A 19188-nucleotide genomic window follows, 5' to 3' on the forward strand; every position below is an offset into this window, starting at 1 on the left:
CTGAATTGGTTCTGATGCTGTTCTGTAAATTGTGTCATTATATCAGTAACTAAATTTGAGATATAGGAAGGATTTGATCATTTAGGGAGAAAGTAGCTAGCATTCTCACTTTATTTGGGGGCGTTGTTGCAATCTACTGCAGAGATAGCTTGCAGAGATCTGTCCTACTATCCAGGTCTGTACCCAAACAATTTGAACTTCTACTTTTAAAAATCCACCTCTCTAAAAACAAGTCTCTGACCGTTGCCGCCTGCTATAGACCACCCTCTGCCCCCAGCTGTGCTCTGGAAGTGATTGCCCCCCATTTATCTTCAGAGCTCGTGCTGCTAGGTGACCTAAACTGGAACATGCTTAACACCCCAGCCATCCTACAATCTAAGCTTGATGCCCTCAATCTCACAAAAAATGATCAATGAACCTACCAGGTACCACCCCAAAGCCGTTAACACGGGCACCCTCATAGATATCATCCTAACCAACTTGCCCTCTAAATACACCTCTGCTGTTTTCAACCAAGATCTCAGCGATCACTGCCTCATTGCCTGCATCCGTAATGGGTCAGCGGTCAAGTGACCTCCACTCATCACTGTCAAACGCCCCCTGAAACACTTCAGCGAGCAGGCCTTTCTAATCGACCTGGCCCGGGTATCCTGGAAGGATATTGACCTCATCCTGTCAGTAGAGGATGCCTGGTTATTTTTTTAAATGCCTTCCTCACCATCTTAAATAAGCATGCCCCATTCAAGAAATTTAGAACCAGGAACAGATATAGCCCTTGGTTCTCTCCAGACCTGACTGCCCTTAACCAACACAAAAACATCCTATGGCGTTCTGTATTAGCATCGAACAGCCCCCGTGATATGCAACTTTTCAGGGAAGTTAGAAACCAATATACACAGGCAGTTAGAAAAGCCAAGGCTAGCTTTTTCAAGCAGAAATGTGCTTCCTGCAACACAAACTCAAAAAAGTTCTGGGACACTGTAAAGTCCATGGAGAATAAGAACCCCTCCTCCCAGCTGCCCACTGCACTGAGGATAGGAAACTCTGTCACCACCGATAAATCCACTATAATTGAACATTTCAATAAGAATTTTTCTACGGCTGGCCAAGCTTTCCACCTGGCTACCCCTAACCCGGTCAACTGCACTGTACCCCCCACAGCAACTCGCCCAAGCCTTCCCCATTTCTCCTTCTCCCAAATCCATTCAGCTGATGTTCTGAAAGAGCTGCAAAATCTGGACCCCTACAAATCAGCCGGGCTAGACAATCTGGACCCTTTCTTTCTAAAATTATCTGTCCCGAAATTGTTGCAACCCCTATTACTAGCCTGTTCAACCTCTCTTTCGTGTCGTCTGAGATTCCCAAAGATTGGAAAGCAGCTGCAGTCAACCCCCTCTTCAAAGGGGGGGGCACTCTAGACCCAAACTGCTACAGACCTATATCTATCCTACCCTGCCTTTCTAAGGTCTTCGAAAGCCAAGTCAACAAACACATTATTGACTGTATGTTTGTTTTACTCCATGTGTAACTCTGTGTTCTTGTATGTGTCAAAATGCTTTTCTTTATCTTGGCCAGGTCGCAATTGTAAATGAGAACTTGTTCTCAACTTGCCTACCTGGTTAAATAAAAAAAATACTTTGACTCTGGTTAACGTTAGCCCAAATTTAATAGCCAGTAATTTTGCTTGCTAGCTTTAGCTACTTGCTGTTGACAAAGGCCATTGCCAGCTGGCAACAATATGCATATTTTTACTCCTGAGGGCAAGGTATACACAGTGCATTCTTTTTCCACATTCTGTTACGTTACAGCCTTATTTTAAATTTGATTAAAAAAAATATTTCCTCATCAATTTACACACACAAAACTCCATAATGACAAAGCAAAAAAAGGTTTTTAAATAAAATTAAAAAAAATGAAATACCACATTTATGTAAGTATTCAGAGCTTCTTGGGTATTTTTTTTAACCTTTATTTAACCAGGCAAGTCAGTTAAGAACAAATACTTATTTACAATGACAGCCTAGGAACAGTGGGTTAACTGCCTGTTCAGGGGCATAACGACAGATTTGTACCTTGTCAGCTCGGGATTTGAACTTTCAACCTTCCAGTTAGTAGTCCAAAGCTCTAACCACTAGGCTACCCTGCCGCCCCGATATGATGGGTATGACGCTACAAGCTTGGCACACCTGTATTTGGGGAGTTTCTCCCATTCTTCTCTGCAGATCCTCTCAAGCTCTGTCAGGTTGGATGGGGAGCGTCACTGCAAAGCTATTGTCAGGTCTCTCCAGAGATGTTCGATCGGGTTCAAGTCCGGGCTCTGGCTGGGCCACTCAAGGACATTTAGAGACTTGTCCTGAAGCCACTCCCATGTTGTCTTGGCTGTGTGCTTAGGGTTGTTGTCCTATTGGAAGGTGAACCTTCACCCCAGTCTGAGGTCCTGAGCGCTTTGAAGAAGGTTTTCATCAAGGATCTCTCTGTACTTTGCTCCGTTCATCTTTCCCTTGATCCTAATGAGTCTCCCTGTCCCTGCCTCTGAAAAACATCCCTACAACATGATGCTGCCACAACCATGCTTCACAGTAGGGATGGTGCCAAGTTTCCTCCAGACGCGACACTTGGCATTCAGGCCAAAGAGTTCAATCTTGGTGTCATCAGACCACAATCTTGTTTCTCATGGTCTGAGAGTCCATTAGGTGCCTTTAGAGTGGCTTCATTCTGGCCACTCTACCATAAAGGCCTGATTGGTGGAGTGCTGCAGAGATGGTTGGCCTTCTGGAAGGTTCTACCATCTCAACTGTGGGACCTTATATAGACAGGTGTGTGCCTTTCCAAATCATGTCCAATCAATTGAATTTATCATAGGTGGACTCCAATCAAGTTGTTGAAATATCTCAAGGAGGATCAATGGAAACAGGATGCACCTTAGCTCAATTTCGAGTCTCATAGCAAAGGGTCTGAATACTTATGTAAATAAGGTATTTCTGTTTTTTTTATTTTTAATTACATTTACAAAAAATTCTAAAAACCTGTTTTCGCGTTGTCATTATGGAGTAGTGTGTAGATTGATGAGGGAAATGTAAAAATATATATATTTTAGAATAAGGCTGTAACGTAACAAAATGTGGAAAAAGGGAAGGGGTCTGAATACTTTCCTGAATGCACTGGAAGTAGCCAGTGTTGGGAGTAGTGAACTACATGTAGTTTAACTAGTAATCAAACTACATTTTGCAATAGTTTGGTGACAGTTGAACTTGATTCAAACCTTGTTTTGTCATGTAATGACTTGGGACATCATTTTTTTCTGTTTTTACTAATGACCTTAAATAAAGCCTGTGCGTCTATGTACACTGACAACTCAACAGCTCTGCTTTCTTGATATCTCAGTCAACCAGACAGGTCCTAAAGTGTTTTGTCGCACCTCAACTACTGCCCAGTTGTGTGGTCATGTGCGGCAAGGAAGGACATAGGGAAATTACAGTTGGTCCAGAACAGAGCAGCACGTATTTGCACTTAAATGTTCACGGAGGGTGAATGTCAGTGACATGCACATTAATCTCTCCTGGCTTTCCTCAAATAGGAGAGATTGACTATCACTACTGGTCTTTGTGCGAGGTGTTGTGTTGAAGATACCGAACTGTCTGTTCAAGCAGTTGGCACACATTTCTGACACTTATTGGTATCACATGAGACATGCAACCAGAGGTATCTTCACGGTACCCAAGTCAAGAACAGAGGCTGGGAAATACACCTTACTAAATAGTGCCATGTTTAAATAGAACTCTGTGCCACCCCAGGTAACTCAAACTAGCAATAAAACCAGATTTAAACAACCTGATAAAGGAACACCTTACGACACAACGGAGACTGTGACGAGACACAGACATGTTTATATATTTTGTATTGTTTTATGTATTATTTGTGTTGTGTTTTGTTTCCTGTTTGGACCCCAGGAAGAGTAGCCGTTACCTTGGCAGCAGCTAATTGGGGACCCTAATAAAATAGTCAATACTAAATGTAGCGGTGTAGCTAACTACTGGAACTACACACTCATTTTTTGCAAAAAGAGAAGAACATACAGTATAGGCAATCATTTCTTACTTTTTCAGCATCAGACCTGCATAATTCTCACTTGAAACATCGTTTATGTGTTTAATGGTCTAATTACACAGTCTGTTAACACCTGACCAAAGTGATCTGTCTTGCAATTTGTAGTCTATGACACTTCCGATGTAGATATGATCACTTTTCCCGAAGTAGATTGGTGGTAGTGAAATACTTTTTCAAAGTAGCTTTAGTTAAGTAAACTATATTTTTTAAGGGTAGCTTTAGTGTAGCTTAACTTCTTCTAGTGTGAAGTACGCTACTTGGTAGTGTAGTAAACTATGATTTCAGAGTAGGTTCCCCAACACTGTAAGTAGCTGACGTTAGCGTTGTCTTGTCTCCTATGTTGCACACAATGGGTGCAGCTAGCCATGTAACATTGAAGCTAGCCTATGACTGTTGACTATGGCCAGATAGTTAGCTAGATATTGTGCTATGGATGAAACAAACGGATCGAGTATAAAGCAGACATTTGTTTCTGACCTAAGATAAAGTCGCGATTCAGCTACCTTTACGAGTCTGTCCATATTTATCGCCATGCTCACGATTAGCCTACTGTTTGTTTACAAGTCGCGTATGATGACGTTTAAGAGAACGTTTATGGTTGGAGAGCGTAGAGATTCTAATGGCGTATTTTTGTAGGCATTAATTCCGCCGTGGTTTGTTGGACAAAGGGTATGGGGAAAATGAATGTCGTTTTTGGATAAAATGCGAAAATAAGGTGTGTGGTAAACAGGCTTAAGATATCTTATACATGTTGTTCTATGAGATAATCTTCATTAGCTAATGTCACATGTTGTGAATTTTGAAGAATTTATGTAATAATAAAAAAACGCAAAGGCTTCATAATTCATAAAGGTCATGTTAACTGACTATCTTATAGAACAAAACATAAGATTTCCTAAGCCTGTGTTAACCTCAGTCTTTATTTTCGGCATTTATGCTAAAACCCTGTTTTTTTCCCCATTCATTTTCCTCGCAGGGAGGGCTGAACGAACTAAAGGTAAGTAACTTATTTCCAGGTTTTAATGCTACTAGCTGGCAAGCTCTATTTGTGATTCACACAAAAACAAAGGTGCGTGAAAATACCACAAATTACTGTATTTCTAACAGTGAACTGCCACAAACAATGATATACGCTGAGTGCACAATACATTAGGAACCCCTTCCTTTTTTTGAGTTGCACTCACTTTTGCCCTCAGAACAGACTCAAGGTGTCGGTGCATGAACTCCACAACGTGTCGAAACCGTTCCACAGGGATGTTGGCCCATGTTGGCTCAAATGATTTCCACAGTTGTGTCAAGTTGGCTGGATACACAAGTTCAAAGCACTTCAATATTTTGTCTCGTCTATTCACCCTCTGAATGGCACACATACACAATGTCTCAAGGCTTAAACATCCTTCTTTAACATGTATCCTCCCCTTCATCTACACTGATTGAAGTGGATTTAAAAAGTGACGTTATTCAGGGATCGTAGCTTTCACCTGGATACCCCTAGTCAGTCTATGTCATGGACAGAGCAGGTGTTCTTAATGTTTGGTACACTCAGTGTGTATACATAAGACCATTGGCCACAAGCAAAATTACAGGACCTCTCCAAATCAAATAATCTTTTCAACAAATCTATGGTTTTATTCCATTATCACATTTGTTGAGAAGCAAATACACACACAAGATGCATCAGATATTCAGGTATTGATTTGAATAATAAAAGCATAGATTTTTGGGGGGGAAAAAAGAAGTGGCAAATATAGACAATTCTAAATACAGTAGGCCCTTAGCCTTAACCTTTTAATGATATGTATTTTATGTCGACATGTGCAAATGTACTGTAAGGAAATGGGGTTTTGAAGTAACCATTAACCATATCTGCTATCCTGACAGTACTTATGTGGGCTTTCATAGATTCCGTTAAAGATTCCGTTATAGATTCCGTTATATCAAATGGGAACAATAGATCTCTTATTCTTCTGAATACTGTAATTGAACTCTTTGGAAAATGGTGGGATTGCAGGGGTGAACTTTTCCAGTCTTGAACAGAACTCCACTGTTATTTGAATTGGATGGGTTTGATCCCCCATTGAACTCAACAAAGACACAGCATTTGATTCAGTATGTTCGCTGAGAGAGCTAAAAAGAAAAAAGAATTTGGTTGAGCACAGAAATGTAAGGCGACTTTGAGCCAGCCGGGGAAAAAAATGATTAAAATCATTATTTTAGGATAATATTATTATAGCTGCATAATTTTACATATGCTATTATAATGTTTTTGTTATTATGATTTTGATTTGGTTTTTTATTATATTGTTATTAGCCTACATTGCTATAATTGGGATTTTATTATGCTATTCCTATTACTATTATCAGCAGCAGCAGCAATAGCAACATTATCAATGAGCGAGACGCAGGTGCTCTTCCAGCTTCCATAGACTCTTCTAATGAATAGGCCGTTCCGCATTAACCATTCAAGGATTTCGTGCGCGCATAAATAATAGTCTGCGTCTCTCAAAAAATAAGCGCCGCTCTCAGCGCGATCTCTCTAGGGACTTGAGGCTTTCATCTTTTCTTATCCGATCGAGCCAAATAGATACGTATTCAGACCTTCATAATAAAACATATAGAGCTAGCCTAGTTCTTACAAATAAGTAATACTTTAAAAACTGTGTAGCCTACATTGGATCTATTTTCACTTTTGGAATTACAACGAATTTTGGAGGATTTTAATCTGTCCAAGGATCGGAAACCTTTGTTTTATCTTCCTTCTCCTGCATTTGTAAATACTGCGCCTTGCAGAACGAATCTTTTGGATTAGTGCCTGGTCATTGAGATACAAGCTGCATTCATCACTGCAAATTCATCGAAGCAAATACAGACATTCAAGATTTGGCATTGAAACATTTTAATTTGGGATTTTTCCTTGAGGTTCATGTTCAGAAATATTCGACGGACTGGTTGTCACCAGAGAGCAACACGAGGATGGGATATGCAAGCAAAACCCTGAACGGATGCATGGTGTTGATTTGGATCGCCACGGTCCTGCTTTTATCGGAGACCAGAAGAGTAAAGCAACCTAGATGCCCCGCATCTTGTACGTGCACCAAAGATAATGCACTGTGTGAAAATATAAGATCGGTCCCTCACAGCTTTCCACCTGATGTCGTTTCATTGTAAGTGCTTTGAATTAAATATTGTTAATGATTTAAATCATAATATTGGCAGTGGCATTAATATGGGGCTGTCGTATGATCAATCTTTCTTTGTCTAGTATTTTGAAGATGTTGAATATAATAAAATAGCAGTACAACTAAAGCAGCAATTTGAAATTATATAGACCAATCAAATTAAATGGTTGATAATTTATCAATAATATGAATCTATGTTCTGATATATTGCCTGATTTCATTTGTACCATGTTTCTATGCAGATCTTTTGTCAAGTCTGGATTCACCGAAATCACTGGAGGAAGCTTCTTACACACGCCTGCTCTACAGCTTCTGTGAGTTTGACGTCGTTACTCAACGATTTTTAAAAATATCTACTAAAATAAGGGTCCATGTGCATCAACAAAGCACAGCCCCGTTCCCTCAGAGGAAGAAGAGCAGGGTTATGTCATAACAGACAGCACATGAACTGGGTGGGGGTGGGGGGTGGGGGGGGGGTTCTTTGTTGCTGAGCTGAAATAAAAATGTCTCAATGAAATGAAACCACAATAAACTTCTCTCAGAGTACTCTTAACATTACAGCAAAGCTATTGTCTTGAGGTACCACCCATTCCTCAACATGACACAGTGTGAAAACCTACTTGCACATAATGTCCCTCATGTGAACAGATTATTCACAATTATCTATCACAAGACATTCATTTCAGGAAAACATGTATCTTGGCATGGAGGTTTCCCTCTTAATGGTGCCAAATGAGTCAGAGTTTCTGGGAGATATTAATAATAATGTCTGAATAGGCTGTGCTATGACAAGTTTAGTTGGGAATACATATATTATTATTAGAGGCTTGTGAAACAGTTGTTTTGGAAACTCAGATTATTAAAACAGTACAAGTGTGAACAGGAGGATTAGGATAAATGAAAATGAAGTTGTTCACATTTTTTAGCAGAGGGGTTGCTTGAAAACGCAACCACTGGGAAATATGTATATTCAAGTGTGAGTAAAAACGACAACGTGACAGAGCAGTGGTAATAGAAATGATGGAATGTGAACTCTTTTCTATTTTCTTAACAGTCTATTCACTGCCAACACGTTTGACTCAATTGATGAGGATGCGTTCCTGGGACTACCGCATCTGGAGTACCTGTGAGTTGTACTCTCTCTAATGGATAAGATACTCAAAAATGCATAATATGATGATTTAATCCTCAAAATATGTCATTACATCATTCACAGGTTTATCGAAAACAACAAAATTGCTTCAATATCACCATATGCATTCCGGAGCCTAAAAGCACTGATACACCTGTAAGTATAAGAATGTCCTTTTCTACTTTCTTACAATCTGAAATTGTGGAAAATGTGTTAGAAGAATGGTATTGTGGCTACCCTGGGGTGGCAGGTGGTTAGAGCGTTGGACTAGTAACCGGAAGGTTGCAAGTTCAAACCCCAGAACAGACAAGGTACAAATCTGTCGTTCTGCCCCTGCCCCTGTACAGGCAGTTAACCCACTAGGCTGTCATTGAAAATAAGAATTTCTTCTTAACTGACTTGCCTAGTAAAAAAAAATATTTTTTTACATATTGTGGTTAACCATACTTGAAAACATATAGTATTGTAACCAATATCCTTGCAGGTTTTTTTGCTTCTGCCTAGGGTGCATACCATTATCTGCAACATGGTTGACTGAGCAAATGGACCTTGGTGGTGTCCACTTTATCATTGTCAAAAATGCATAGGATGCAAGTCCTATTCCAGTGATATTGAACAAGGTTAACCTCCCTCACTTCTGCCCACACTTAGTGGCTTTGGCATAAAGTTGATCTTGATGGTTGTCAGGGATACACTATTTTGGCATAAAGCAGATGTTTCTGGTTGTCAGGGATACAGTATTTTCAACCTAACTTCTGTTTCCCCTGAAAAACACAAGTAGGGACTACGCTCAGGCGGATTTCTACGACTGCTACGTTAGGTTACTTCTGCCAGATCAAGTTGCCAAAGGACACTCTGTGGTGGGTCTAATATCACATGTAACCTTGGTGACCTCGCTGACTGTGAATATTTCCAGTTTTCACACCAGAATATTTGCATCAGGCACTCAAAAAAAACAACTTGAAACCCAAATAATGTATATTGGCAAACATGTTACAAAAACAATGTTTTTACTTATCATGTGACCATCATCAGTATGCCTTGCCAACACTCTGAAAGGTATATATACTCCTTTCTTTCTATAGACAAAAAGACAGACATGAGTGGACATGTGTTAACTGAATCATTATTCTAAGAACTTATATCCTTTCACAATTTTTTTTCTAGATTGTATGAGTCCACTCTTGAAAATCTAATTATAACCAAGAGCGATATGACCTAGGGGGCAAAACTAAATATAATATCTGCTCTGTAACCTTACTCATACATCTGAAAAGGGCCTATCCAGTGACAGGGTGAAACATAATGCTGGGTTCCAAGAACGTCTCTTTTTGGAAGTCAGCCAGAATATATTGTGTTGATTCAGGACATACTGTATTTTTCCTGTTGTGGTCTAAAACTCACTTTGTTTTTCTCTTTTTTATTAGGAGCCTGGCCTATAATAACCTTGAGACATTACCCAAGGATGTTTTCAAGGGTATGGATGCTTTGGCTAAAGTGTGAGTCTTTTTTTCTTCTTCACATAACCAGTGGCCTTATGGGTAATGTCAACATCTAAAGTGTACTTATGTTAAACAAAAAAATATTCAGGTTTTGATTTCTGCATACTTTGCTAATCTGTTTTTACCAGAGATCTGAGAGGGAACCACCTGGAATGTGACTGCAAACTAAAGTGGCTAGTGGAGTGGATGCGTACCACCAATGCGACGGTTGACCAGATCTCCTGCAGTGGGCCCCCGCTTTTCCAAGGGAAACTGATCAATGACCTTGTGCCCGGGTCATTTGACTGCATAACAGCAGGTGATTGGTGCAAATATTATTTCACACCTTGGAATGTTAATCTCCTTAACTACTGCTGCCTTGTGCAATTCAGCACTGTGGCCATTTCAATTAAATGCAATAGACTCCAATAGACTCAGACTCCAATAGACGCCAAGACTGTAAATGAATTACTAGTCAGGATAGAGTGAAAATGATAACACTAGGGATTAATTACACTGTAGAGTATGTACCTACAGTAGCCTACAGACTACTGAAACAGTCACCAAGGAAGAATTCCAGTAATGTTGCCTTCTCTGGTTGTGATGTAAAGAAAATGAAAATTGTTCACATGAATACATCCGTTTTGTATTGCAGAGTTTGCCTCTTATCAGCCCCTGACATTTGAATCCATTTCGGTGGAGTCCTTTACCTTTGGCATGGACCAGTTTGTTGTGTTTGCCCAGCCCTTCACTGGTACATGCAGCTTCCTGGAATGGGATCACGTTGAAACGGTTTTCAGAACCTATGACAGCGTTCAAAGTGAGCAATATGTGTTTTACAGTATATCCCCAGATGACGAAATGATATGCCAAGTGTGAACTGTTATTGTAGTACTGTATCGGTCTTACCAAAAATAGTATATATTTTGTAACCTAAAATGTATACTTGTATGTTTGAAGTATTTTTCTCACAAATATTTACTTTATGTTCCTATGTTCTAATACTTAGTTTTTGGTTCTTGTTTTACAGGTACATCCACTGTGGTATGCAAACCCATGGTGATTGATAATCAGCTGTTCATCATTGTAGCCCAGCTCTTTGGTGGCTCTCACATTTACAAGCGGGACATCTCTGCCAACAAATTCATAAAAATCCAGGACATTGACATCCTGAAAATCAGGAAACCTAATGACATTGAGACTTTCCTCATAGACGGTGAGTCCTTCTTCGTGATCGCAGACAGCTCCAAGGCCGGTTCTACCACAGTGTACAAATGGAATGGCAATGGGTTCTACTCTCACCAGTCCCTCCATGCCTGGTACCGTGACACAGATGTGGAGTACCTGGAGATCTCTGGTAAGCCCCATCTGATTCTAGCCAGCAGTTCCCAGAGGCCTGTTGTCTACCAGTGGAGCAAGAGCCTGAAGAAGTTTGACCGGCGCACTGATATCCCCGAAATGGAGGACGTGTTTGCGGTCAAGCACTTTAAGGTGAAGAGTGAACTTTTCATCTGCCTGACTCGTTTCATCGGGGACTCCAAGGTGATGAGGTGGGACGGTTCCATGTTCAAAGAGGTACAGACAATGCCTTCGCGAGGCTCCATGGTGTTCCAGCCCATCTCCATCGGCAACTGGCAGTACGCCATCCTCGGCAGCGACTACTCCCTGACGCAGGTCTATCAGTGGGACTTGAAGAGGGGCCAATTTGTTTACTTCCAGGATCTAAACATCCAGGCACCAAGGGCATTCTCTCTGGTGTCCATTGACAACAGAGAGTTTCTGCTGGCCTCCAGCTTCAAAGGGAAAACTCAGATATACGAGCACCTAATGATTGACCTGAGTAATAATTAATTAATGAAAACAATTAAGGAGTGTGCAGTTGACAAGTGCAGTAGCACTGAACACTGTGGAGAGGATGACTATACTGCACCGCTATTTGCATGATATAGCCCACTAATAAGAAAGAATTCCTGATGAATGCCTTGCTAGAAACATCTACTGTGTCCCTCTCTTTCACAGCACTCTTTCTTCTTTTTTTCCTCATAGACAAAGCAATTGTTGACATACAGCAGCTAAGCCCTACACTACGGTAACTACGGTAATTCCTGTGCTATAAGATAAACTTAAGAGGTAAAATAAAGTGAACAAGAATTTTGCTTGTAAAGTACTCATTAACATTTAACTGACAATTTCCCGAATAAAATGTTTACGTTTTTACAATGATGAGTAAATTAATACAGCGTTTTGTATGTAGAGGGGACCACTCCAAATCATGTTATATCTTTCATATGGAGCTATAGTTTTAGATTTTGAAATTACATTTTTAATTGAACCTAATCTAGGCCTAAATCTGTGTAATTGCAATACTACAAAAACCACACATGTATTCTAATCTGTAGTAAGAGTGTGTTTTGTTTTAAATGTTGCTGTATTTTATGTATAGTAGACTAGTAATAAACCAATTTCATAAAAGCATAAATGAGTTGTCTTCAAGGCCTTGTTTAATAAACAACACAATTGCATTAGCCTACACATGATTTAAACATCTTGTTAAACATCTTGTCCCATGAAGTTAGTCTAAAATTGCTATCATAATCATTCTAATACAACAACCCCTCTTTAGATGAGTACCCCAATAATGTCCAACATTTATTTCAGATTTTTAGAATGAGGTGAAGGTTGAACCCTTTCGTGAACGAGACATGAATTTAGGGTAACGTTTTGGTTGGCCAACTGGATTGCCTACCGGGAAGGAAATTTCGCTACCGGTATGTTGTTTGTTGGATAGCTGCCCCCCGTGGTTAAAGTAATCATTGCATGTTAATACAGTGGCCACCAAGGTTACATATTAAACCGGTGTGACACTCACTCTCAGGCAGAGGAGGGTGTAAAGCTACCTCTAAGGCATGTTCACCTGTTGCATCTTACAATGGGGGATTTGACGGACAGTAATAGCATAGATGACAGAGTTATATCGGTCGTTCCTCGTAGAGAGGAGGACATCAAAGTTGTATTTCACAAAGTTGGCGATGACGACGACGATGAACACACAACTGAGAGAATCAATTTACAAAGTAACAGTCATGATGAGAGGAGCAATGATAAGGACGCAAGGACTAGAACAATGGAAAGCAGCGCGATGCAAAGATTCTGTCCTCTCATATATTGTAAAATTGGCGGCGGCGGGGGGGATCCCATCTCAACGGACGCAGGAGACACAGTTGCTAAAGGTAGCCTTCACGGTAAAGTTAAGAGAGGATGTATATAATTTCGCTATTTTAAGAGATCTACTAACGCAACCACGTGTGGGTTGTGTATTAATATAGTCCATTATATAACTGGATCTGCTTCCATCTAGTTGAAGTGATGAACTTTATGATAGATGGGGTAATGAAAAGCATCGGCGTAGCCAATGACGACCTCCGTAGCAGCAAGTTATGTAACTGACGTAATCGCTGTTCTCTTAACTACGGAATTACTTGACTGATAATCATACATTTTGCCGCCAATGCGCTTTAATTTTCAACGATCTAAAATAAATATATTGCAACATTGTTGTCGCGTCACCTCTCATTTTCATCAGACTGATTATTAATTATTGAACATAATCCGGTTTAACATTTTCATCATCTTCAATGGGGATGACGAGGCATTTTCCCACCAGTTACAATTCTATGTAGCTCTAACTTCTTGAATGGTTTTCCCAATTTTTACAACATAAAACACTTAGTAATGTATTAGTTTTTTTTTCAACATTGGCTCCTTATTTGTAATTTTGGTATGATTACAAAATTGGATGAATGAGCACCTCGCCGACAGGTTGTAAATCAAACTCACAAAGAAGTCTCTAACAATGGTGTCATCTGTTCTCAGATGAGTAATAATCTTCTGCATCCTTCCACACTGTTTCCCACAGGTTTAGTCAGTACAATTTCCCCATATTCTTCCTGTTCAATTTGTTCCTCCTGCCAGTTTGAGGACATGGGTTCATGGCACTCTTTTTATGTTGGGAATAAACATTAGCAATCAGTGGGTACAGTGTGTGACAGGCCAATTTTCAGGTTTATGTAGTAATATTCAATACCTGTAATCCCCCTGCAGCTTTTAAAACTTGTCAACGGGTTGCCTGTAACTGTAAGCCTTAGCAGGGATTCCCTTCAACAAAAGGGCTTTTAATATCACATTTGAATACTGAACCTCTTCCTCCTCCTATTTTGCCATTCCAGACAAACACATATTCAATTCCGTCTTAGTAGTAGGTTAATGTTCAGTTCCAGTCAAGCTATTTCAACCAGTTAATGTGTCCTCCTCCCTCTGTCCTCAGAGAAAAAGCATTGTCCAGGACTGGGCCTGTTCTATGGCCTGCTGGCAACAGTGTTCTTCTCCGTTATAGCTCTTCTGGTGAAGACAATCGATGGAGTCCATGCTGTAGAAATCAGTGCCATTCGCTGCTTCTTCCAGATGCTGTTTGTTATGCCTATGCTTATCTATCACAAGTATGTTATTACAAAACTGTATTTATCTGTATTGAACAACTTGACCCCTGATATTTCCATACAAATATTTCACAATTTCCTGTTTTTTTAGGACTGGCTTCCTTGGACCAAGAGACAAGCGGATCTATTTGGTGATGAGAGGATTCTTGGGTTCTAACGCCATGATCCTATTGTTCTATGCAGTTCAGCAGATGCCCCTGGCTGATGCAACAGTCATCATGTTCAGTAACCCAGTGTTCACTGCCTTGCTAGCCTGGATCTTCCTCAAAGAGAAATGCACAATCTGGGACTGTGTCTTCACTGTGTTCACACTGGCTGGTGTCATAATGATAGCCAGGCCTCCCTTCATATTTGGTGCTCGTATAGAGGAAATAGAGGGAGACTACACCAATCATCTCAAGGGGACTATTGCAGCCTTTGGTGGAGCGATGGGAGCAGCTTGCACTTTTGTAATACTCAGGAAAATGGGCAAAAGTGTCCACTACAATCTGTCCGTGTGGTACTATGCTGTCATTGGTTTCATTGAGTGTGTCATCACTTTGTTTATACTTGGTGAATGGACCATTCCATTCTGTGGGAGAGACAGGTGGATTCTTATGCTGATAGCGATCCTGGGCATCGCTGGCCAAACGTTCCTCACCAAAGCACTACAGATCGAGAAGGCCGGCCCTGTTGCCTTGATGCGGACCGTCGACGTGGTCCTAGCTTTTATTTTCCAGTTCATTTTTTTCAACCGAAAGCCCACCATGTGGAGTCTCGGTGGGGCATGTTGTGTGGTCGTCAGTACTTGTGGTGTGGCGCTAAGGAAGTGGTACAGCAACACACACCCAAGAAAGAGCTAAGAACCACACAAATAAATTACTTTTTTTGCAAGGAATAAATTAAAGTTCATCAATTAATATGTTAATGTTCAGCAGACAAGTGAAACCCCCCCCCCCCAAAAAAAACCACAGAAAACCAAAGAAGCAACATTACATCCAAATGTTACTGTAAGGGTTGAACACAAAACTGGACACATTTCAGTATTTACATCTACATACTGTACTTAGAAAATAGTGTTTCTCAAAGGTGCTTTGGTAAGGGTGATATGTCAAACCATAATGACTCAAAGAACACTTAAATGGTTCTTTGTATTTCATAAAAGGGTTCTTTCATCTTTTAGTGATAATTCAAATGTAGCGGTGGCAGCTCATTCAAATTTTTTGGGGCGTGGTTTGCACACAGGTCTTTTTGTGCAGCCGTGAGTGAGTGTCATTCCAGTTTATCTAATATGTTGTGTTGTGTCATTAAAAATGACTCAGGCCAGTAGTGGTCTCTTGTTAAGAAGACTCACATAAAGCCTTGTGTCAATTGAGAACTGTTGACTAAATCTCAATTCTCTCCTCAGAGAACCACAGCTGTTCCAGAGCTAGCACATCTGATTCAACTTGTGAATTAACATAGTAATAACACCATCATTTTAACAATATAATATGGCTAACCCCATAAGAAGGGTGTTCTATATAGCACCAAAAAAGGTTGTAGCCTTTTTTTTATTGGATCTTTGTATAACCTTAAAAATTGTTTCTATTTAGCACCAAAAATGGTTCCACTGTGGTTACAAGCCAAATAACACTGGTAGTGGCACTATATAGATTTTTGTTTGTTTGTCTGTACTGAGTTCATCAGTACCACGTCAGTACAGTATAGGCAGTCATTAAAATAAAATAAGAATTTGTTCTTAACTGACTTGCCTAGTTAAATGAAGGTAATATATATATATATAATTCATTTTTTTTTATCAGCAACATTTTATTTTATTTTAAATGGGCTGATATCCTTAATTTTAATATACTGCTGGTCAGAATCGGTTTGTTGTGGACATTTCGAATGTGACAGGGTGATTTGTTTTCTTTTCCCCCCGCAAATATGTTGAAAAGATTGCTTTGTGCAATGTGTCACTGAGATTGCTGGATAGCAATAATATTCTGTTGACCCAACGGGTAAGCAGCATAATCGGACGAATTATGCATACCTTACGTTTCTCCTGCCTAGTTAAATCGTAGAATTTGATGGAAACGTGATATTTACAGTACAAATAGCTTTATGACAGTATACCACAGAAAACAACTCGTTGCCTTCCATTTAAAACGTTTACTAGTAATTTAGAACTAAGCACTTGAGTTTGCACATTTTTGTTATATGCAGTATCAGTTATGATGCTTTGTATAAGTTGTATACTCCTAGTTCTCTCAGGGTTTCTATGCTGTTTTATAGTATTTCTTAATGTATCAATAGAAATAAATAGATATTTATGCTTTATCAAAAGCACTTTCTCTGACTGATTGGAAGTTTTTGACTTGAATTTGTTCTTGTTTATGAAATATATTGATGTTGTGAAAATGATTCTTAACTTTTCCGTGTTCAATCATTTTCAGGTAGGTTTACATAAGTTGGTCATAACGAAAGTATGAACTGTTTAAATGAACCATTTCATTCTTACATTTAATTCAGAGCCTGTTTATATGACATCATACATTGTTTCTAGAACTTCCAAGTTGTGGTCAATTAAGGTGGACACAGTATATCTGAACCTATGTCTAGTTCATGTTTCATTTTATTTAACTGATACAGATTTGATTGATGAAACTGTAATGTTGGATGCACTCGCAAAAAGAAGAGCATCAAATATTTTAGTTATTACCTTCATGCCTTACTAAATCCTTTCTCATCTATGTAATTATTATATTACAGTATTTATATGACTATTTCAGATTTTATATTAGAAATAAGGATTATTCTAAATGTTGTGTATTTGTCATATTTTTTATTTTAAAATAAATTGCATATACATTTCACATATTTGTCTTGATATCTCAAACTAAAGAAGTTTGATGTTTTCCATGTATTCATACAGTCACATGTCTGCAATCCCTGCTGTGATCCACCACAAGATCTGACCCAATGACTACCCTCTGTAGTGCCTTGCGGAGGCCGAACAGTTGCCATACCAGGCAGTGATGCAACCCGTCAGGATGCTCTCGATGGTGCAGCTGAAAAACCTTTTGAGGATCTGAGGACCTATGCCAAATCGAGCACACAGCCATGTAATCTTCATAGATAAGAGTTCCAGTGTTTGACATCCATAGCCAGCTAGTTAACATAGCATCCCTTTCTATTTCAGTCGGGTGTTTGAGTAGGCTAAACCAGCTAGCTGTATTTGCTTGCTAAGTAAGTAAAAGTGAGAAGAAAAAAATATATATATTGCTAGCTCCTCCTCTCTCTCTCTTGCTTCTTCATTTTGAAGAAATTAATTTATTCAAAACTGTTCAACTATTGCCGTTCTCTTTGAGTCAACTACTCTCCACATTTTATGCACTGTATTGCTAGCTATCTGTAGCTTATGCTTTCAGTTCTAGATCCATTCTCTGATCCTTTGATTGGGTGGACAGCATGTCAGTTCATGCTGCAAAATTTCTGATAGGTTGAAGGATGTCTTCTGGAAGCTGTCATAATTACTGTTGAAGTCTATGGAAGGGGGGGGGGAACCATGAGCCTCCTGTCAGGATTTGGCCAGGGTTGTTCCGGGTTTTGGTCACTAGATGCCCCCATTGTGCTTTTTGACCTTATGTTTTTTCCCTTGTTCCCCATTATTATTTGCACCTGTGCCTCGTTTCCCCTGATTGTATTTAAACCCTTAGTTTCCCTCAGTTCTGTGCTCTGTGTTTGTATGTTAGCACCCAGCCCTAGTGTTCTGTGTTTTCTTGTCGATTCCGGTGGATGCTCTTGTGGAATTCTGTTTTTGTTTTTGAGTATCTCTTGAGGCTTTTTTGTGCTATTCCTACCACCTTTTGGATTTGCCATTTTTGTATTGAAGGACTTCTCCTTTTTACTTTATTAAATACACCGTCTTAAGTACTGCTGTGTCTGCCTCATCTTCTGGGTTCTGCTGACTATTCGTGGCTCAGTTGGTTAAGTGACTGTTTCTCACTCCGGAGACCCAGGTTCGTAATCGGGTCCTGACAGAAACACAGAGCCAAAAATGAACCCAGAGGCAGCCAGTTCCCAGGACCTTTTGCCATGCTGTCCCACCACCAGGAGACTGTCCAACGCCACGAAGCCGCCCTGGTTCAGCAAGAGGCCTTAATGGCTAGACATTCTCATCTTCTGTCGGAGATGCTGACTTCCATTGAGCAAATATCTGATCGTCTTACCCCGGCAACAGTTCCCGTCCCAGTACCTCAGATTCACGTACCCATGGCAGTTAACCCCCTGGCTGAACCTCGTCTTCCACCTCCCCAACGGTTCTCAGGTTATCCAAGTGCTTGTAAAGGGTTTCTCACCCAATGTTCTCTCTCCTTTGAGCTACAACCCTCGTCGTTTCCCACCGACCGGTCTAAGATCGCTTATATCATCACCCTGCTGTCGGAAAAAGCCCTGGCCTGGGCTACTGCTGTGTGGGATGCCCATAGTTCCTGCTGTGCCAGCTACTCTGCCTTTGCTGAGGAATTCAAACGAGTGTTTCAAGGCCCAAGCAGTGGTTCTGACTCAGCCAAACAGCTCCTGACTCTCCACCAAGGTTGGCGCAGCGTGACGGACTATGCCATCCAGTTCCGCACGGTGGCAGCAGCATGTGGTTGGAACAACGAGGCGCTCACGGTGTGCTTTCTGAAAGGCCTTTCCGACACTATCCAAGATGAACTGGCCACTCGGGAACCACCGGACAATCTCGAGTCCCTGATCAAGTTGGCCTCACGCATTGACCAGCGTCTGAGAGAGAGAGAACTCAACCGTAGACCTCTAGCCCCTATCAG

At 40.3% G+C, this 19188-nt stretch overlaps 2 protein-coding genes across 5 annotated transcripts; both read left to right on the plus strand.

The window, feature by feature from the left end:
• The first annotated feature begins 4696 nt into the window (after window positions 1–4696).
• LOC135505116 (leucine-rich glioma-inactivated protein 1-like) lies at window positions 4697–12378 on the plus strand. Of its 2 annotated transcripts, XM_064924217.1 has the most exons (10): window positions 4697–4822; window positions 5084–5104; window positions 7027–7271; window positions 7529–7600; window positions 8341–8412; window positions 8503–8574; window positions 9846–9917; window positions 10049–10218; window positions 10555–10719; window positions 10930–12378. In XM_064924217.1, exons 3-10 carry the CDS (start codon window positions 7081–7083, stop codon window positions 11748–11750), a joined length of 1635 nt encoding a protein of 544 aa, XP_064780289.1. In that variant the 5' UTR covers window positions 4697–4822; window positions 5084–5104; window positions 7027–7080; the 3' UTR covers window positions 11751–12378. The 2 variants fall into 2 exon arrangements, with proteins under 2 accessions (XP_064780289.1, XP_064780287.1); XM_064924215.1 differs by lacking the exons at window positions 4697–4822; window positions 5084–5104 and having other exon boundaries at window positions 5247–7271.
• Window positions 12379–12727: 349 nt separating this feature from the next.
• On the plus strand, window positions 12728–17232 carry LOC135505117 (solute carrier family 35 member G1-like). Of its 3 annotated transcripts, none has more exons than XM_064924218.1 (3): window positions 12728–13141; window positions 14224–14395; window positions 14487–17232. In XM_064924218.1, the coding sequence occupies exons 1-3, from the start codon at window positions 12829–12831 to the stop codon at window positions 15235–15237; spliced, it is 1236 nt and encodes a 411-aa protein (XP_064780290.1). In that variant the 5' UTR covers window positions 12728–12828; the 3' UTR covers window positions 15238–17232. The 3 variants fall into 3 exon arrangements, with proteins under 3 accessions (XP_064780290.1, XP_064780291.1, XP_064780292.1); XM_064924219.1 differs by having other exon boundaries at window positions 12728–13129; XM_064924220.1 differs by having other exon boundaries at window positions 12728–13129; window positions 14293–14395.
• Window positions 17233–19188: the final 1956 nt, after the last annotated feature.

The sequence above is a fragment of the Oncorhynchus masou genome, chromosome 18 (genome assembly GCF_036934945.1).
Source record: "Oncorhynchus masou masou isolate Uvic2021 chromosome 18, UVic_Omas_1.1, whole genome shotgun sequence".
In the NCBI taxonomy this organism is placed as follows: domain Eukaryota; kingdom Metazoa; phylum Chordata; class Actinopteri; order Salmoniformes; family Salmonidae; genus Oncorhynchus; species Oncorhynchus masou.

Coding starts and splice junctions, on each gene's coding strand:
- LOC135505116 (XM_064924217.1), top strand. CDS start 7,081: ATGGGATATGCAAGCAAAACCCTGAACGGATGCATGGTGTTGATTTGG. Junction 8,575..9,845: donor CTAAAAGCACTGATACACCT/GTAAGTATAAGA, acceptor CTTTTTTATTAG/GAGCCTGGCCTATAATAACC. Junction 10,219..10,554: donor ATTTGACTGCATAACAGCAG/GTGATTGGTGCA, acceptor TTTGTATTGCAG/AGTTTGCCTCTTATCAGCCC.
- LOC135505117 (XM_064924218.1), top strand. CDS start 12,829: ATGGGGGATTTGACGGACAGTAATAGCATAGATGACAGAGTTATATCG. Junction 13,142..14,223: donor TGCTAAAGGTAGCCTTCACG/GTAAAGTTAAGA, acceptor CTCTGTCCTCAG/AGAAAAAGCATTGTCCAGGA. Junction 14,396..14,486: donor CCTATGCTTATCTATCACAA/GTATGTTATTAC, acceptor CTGTTTTTTTAG/GACTGGCTTCCTTGGACCAA.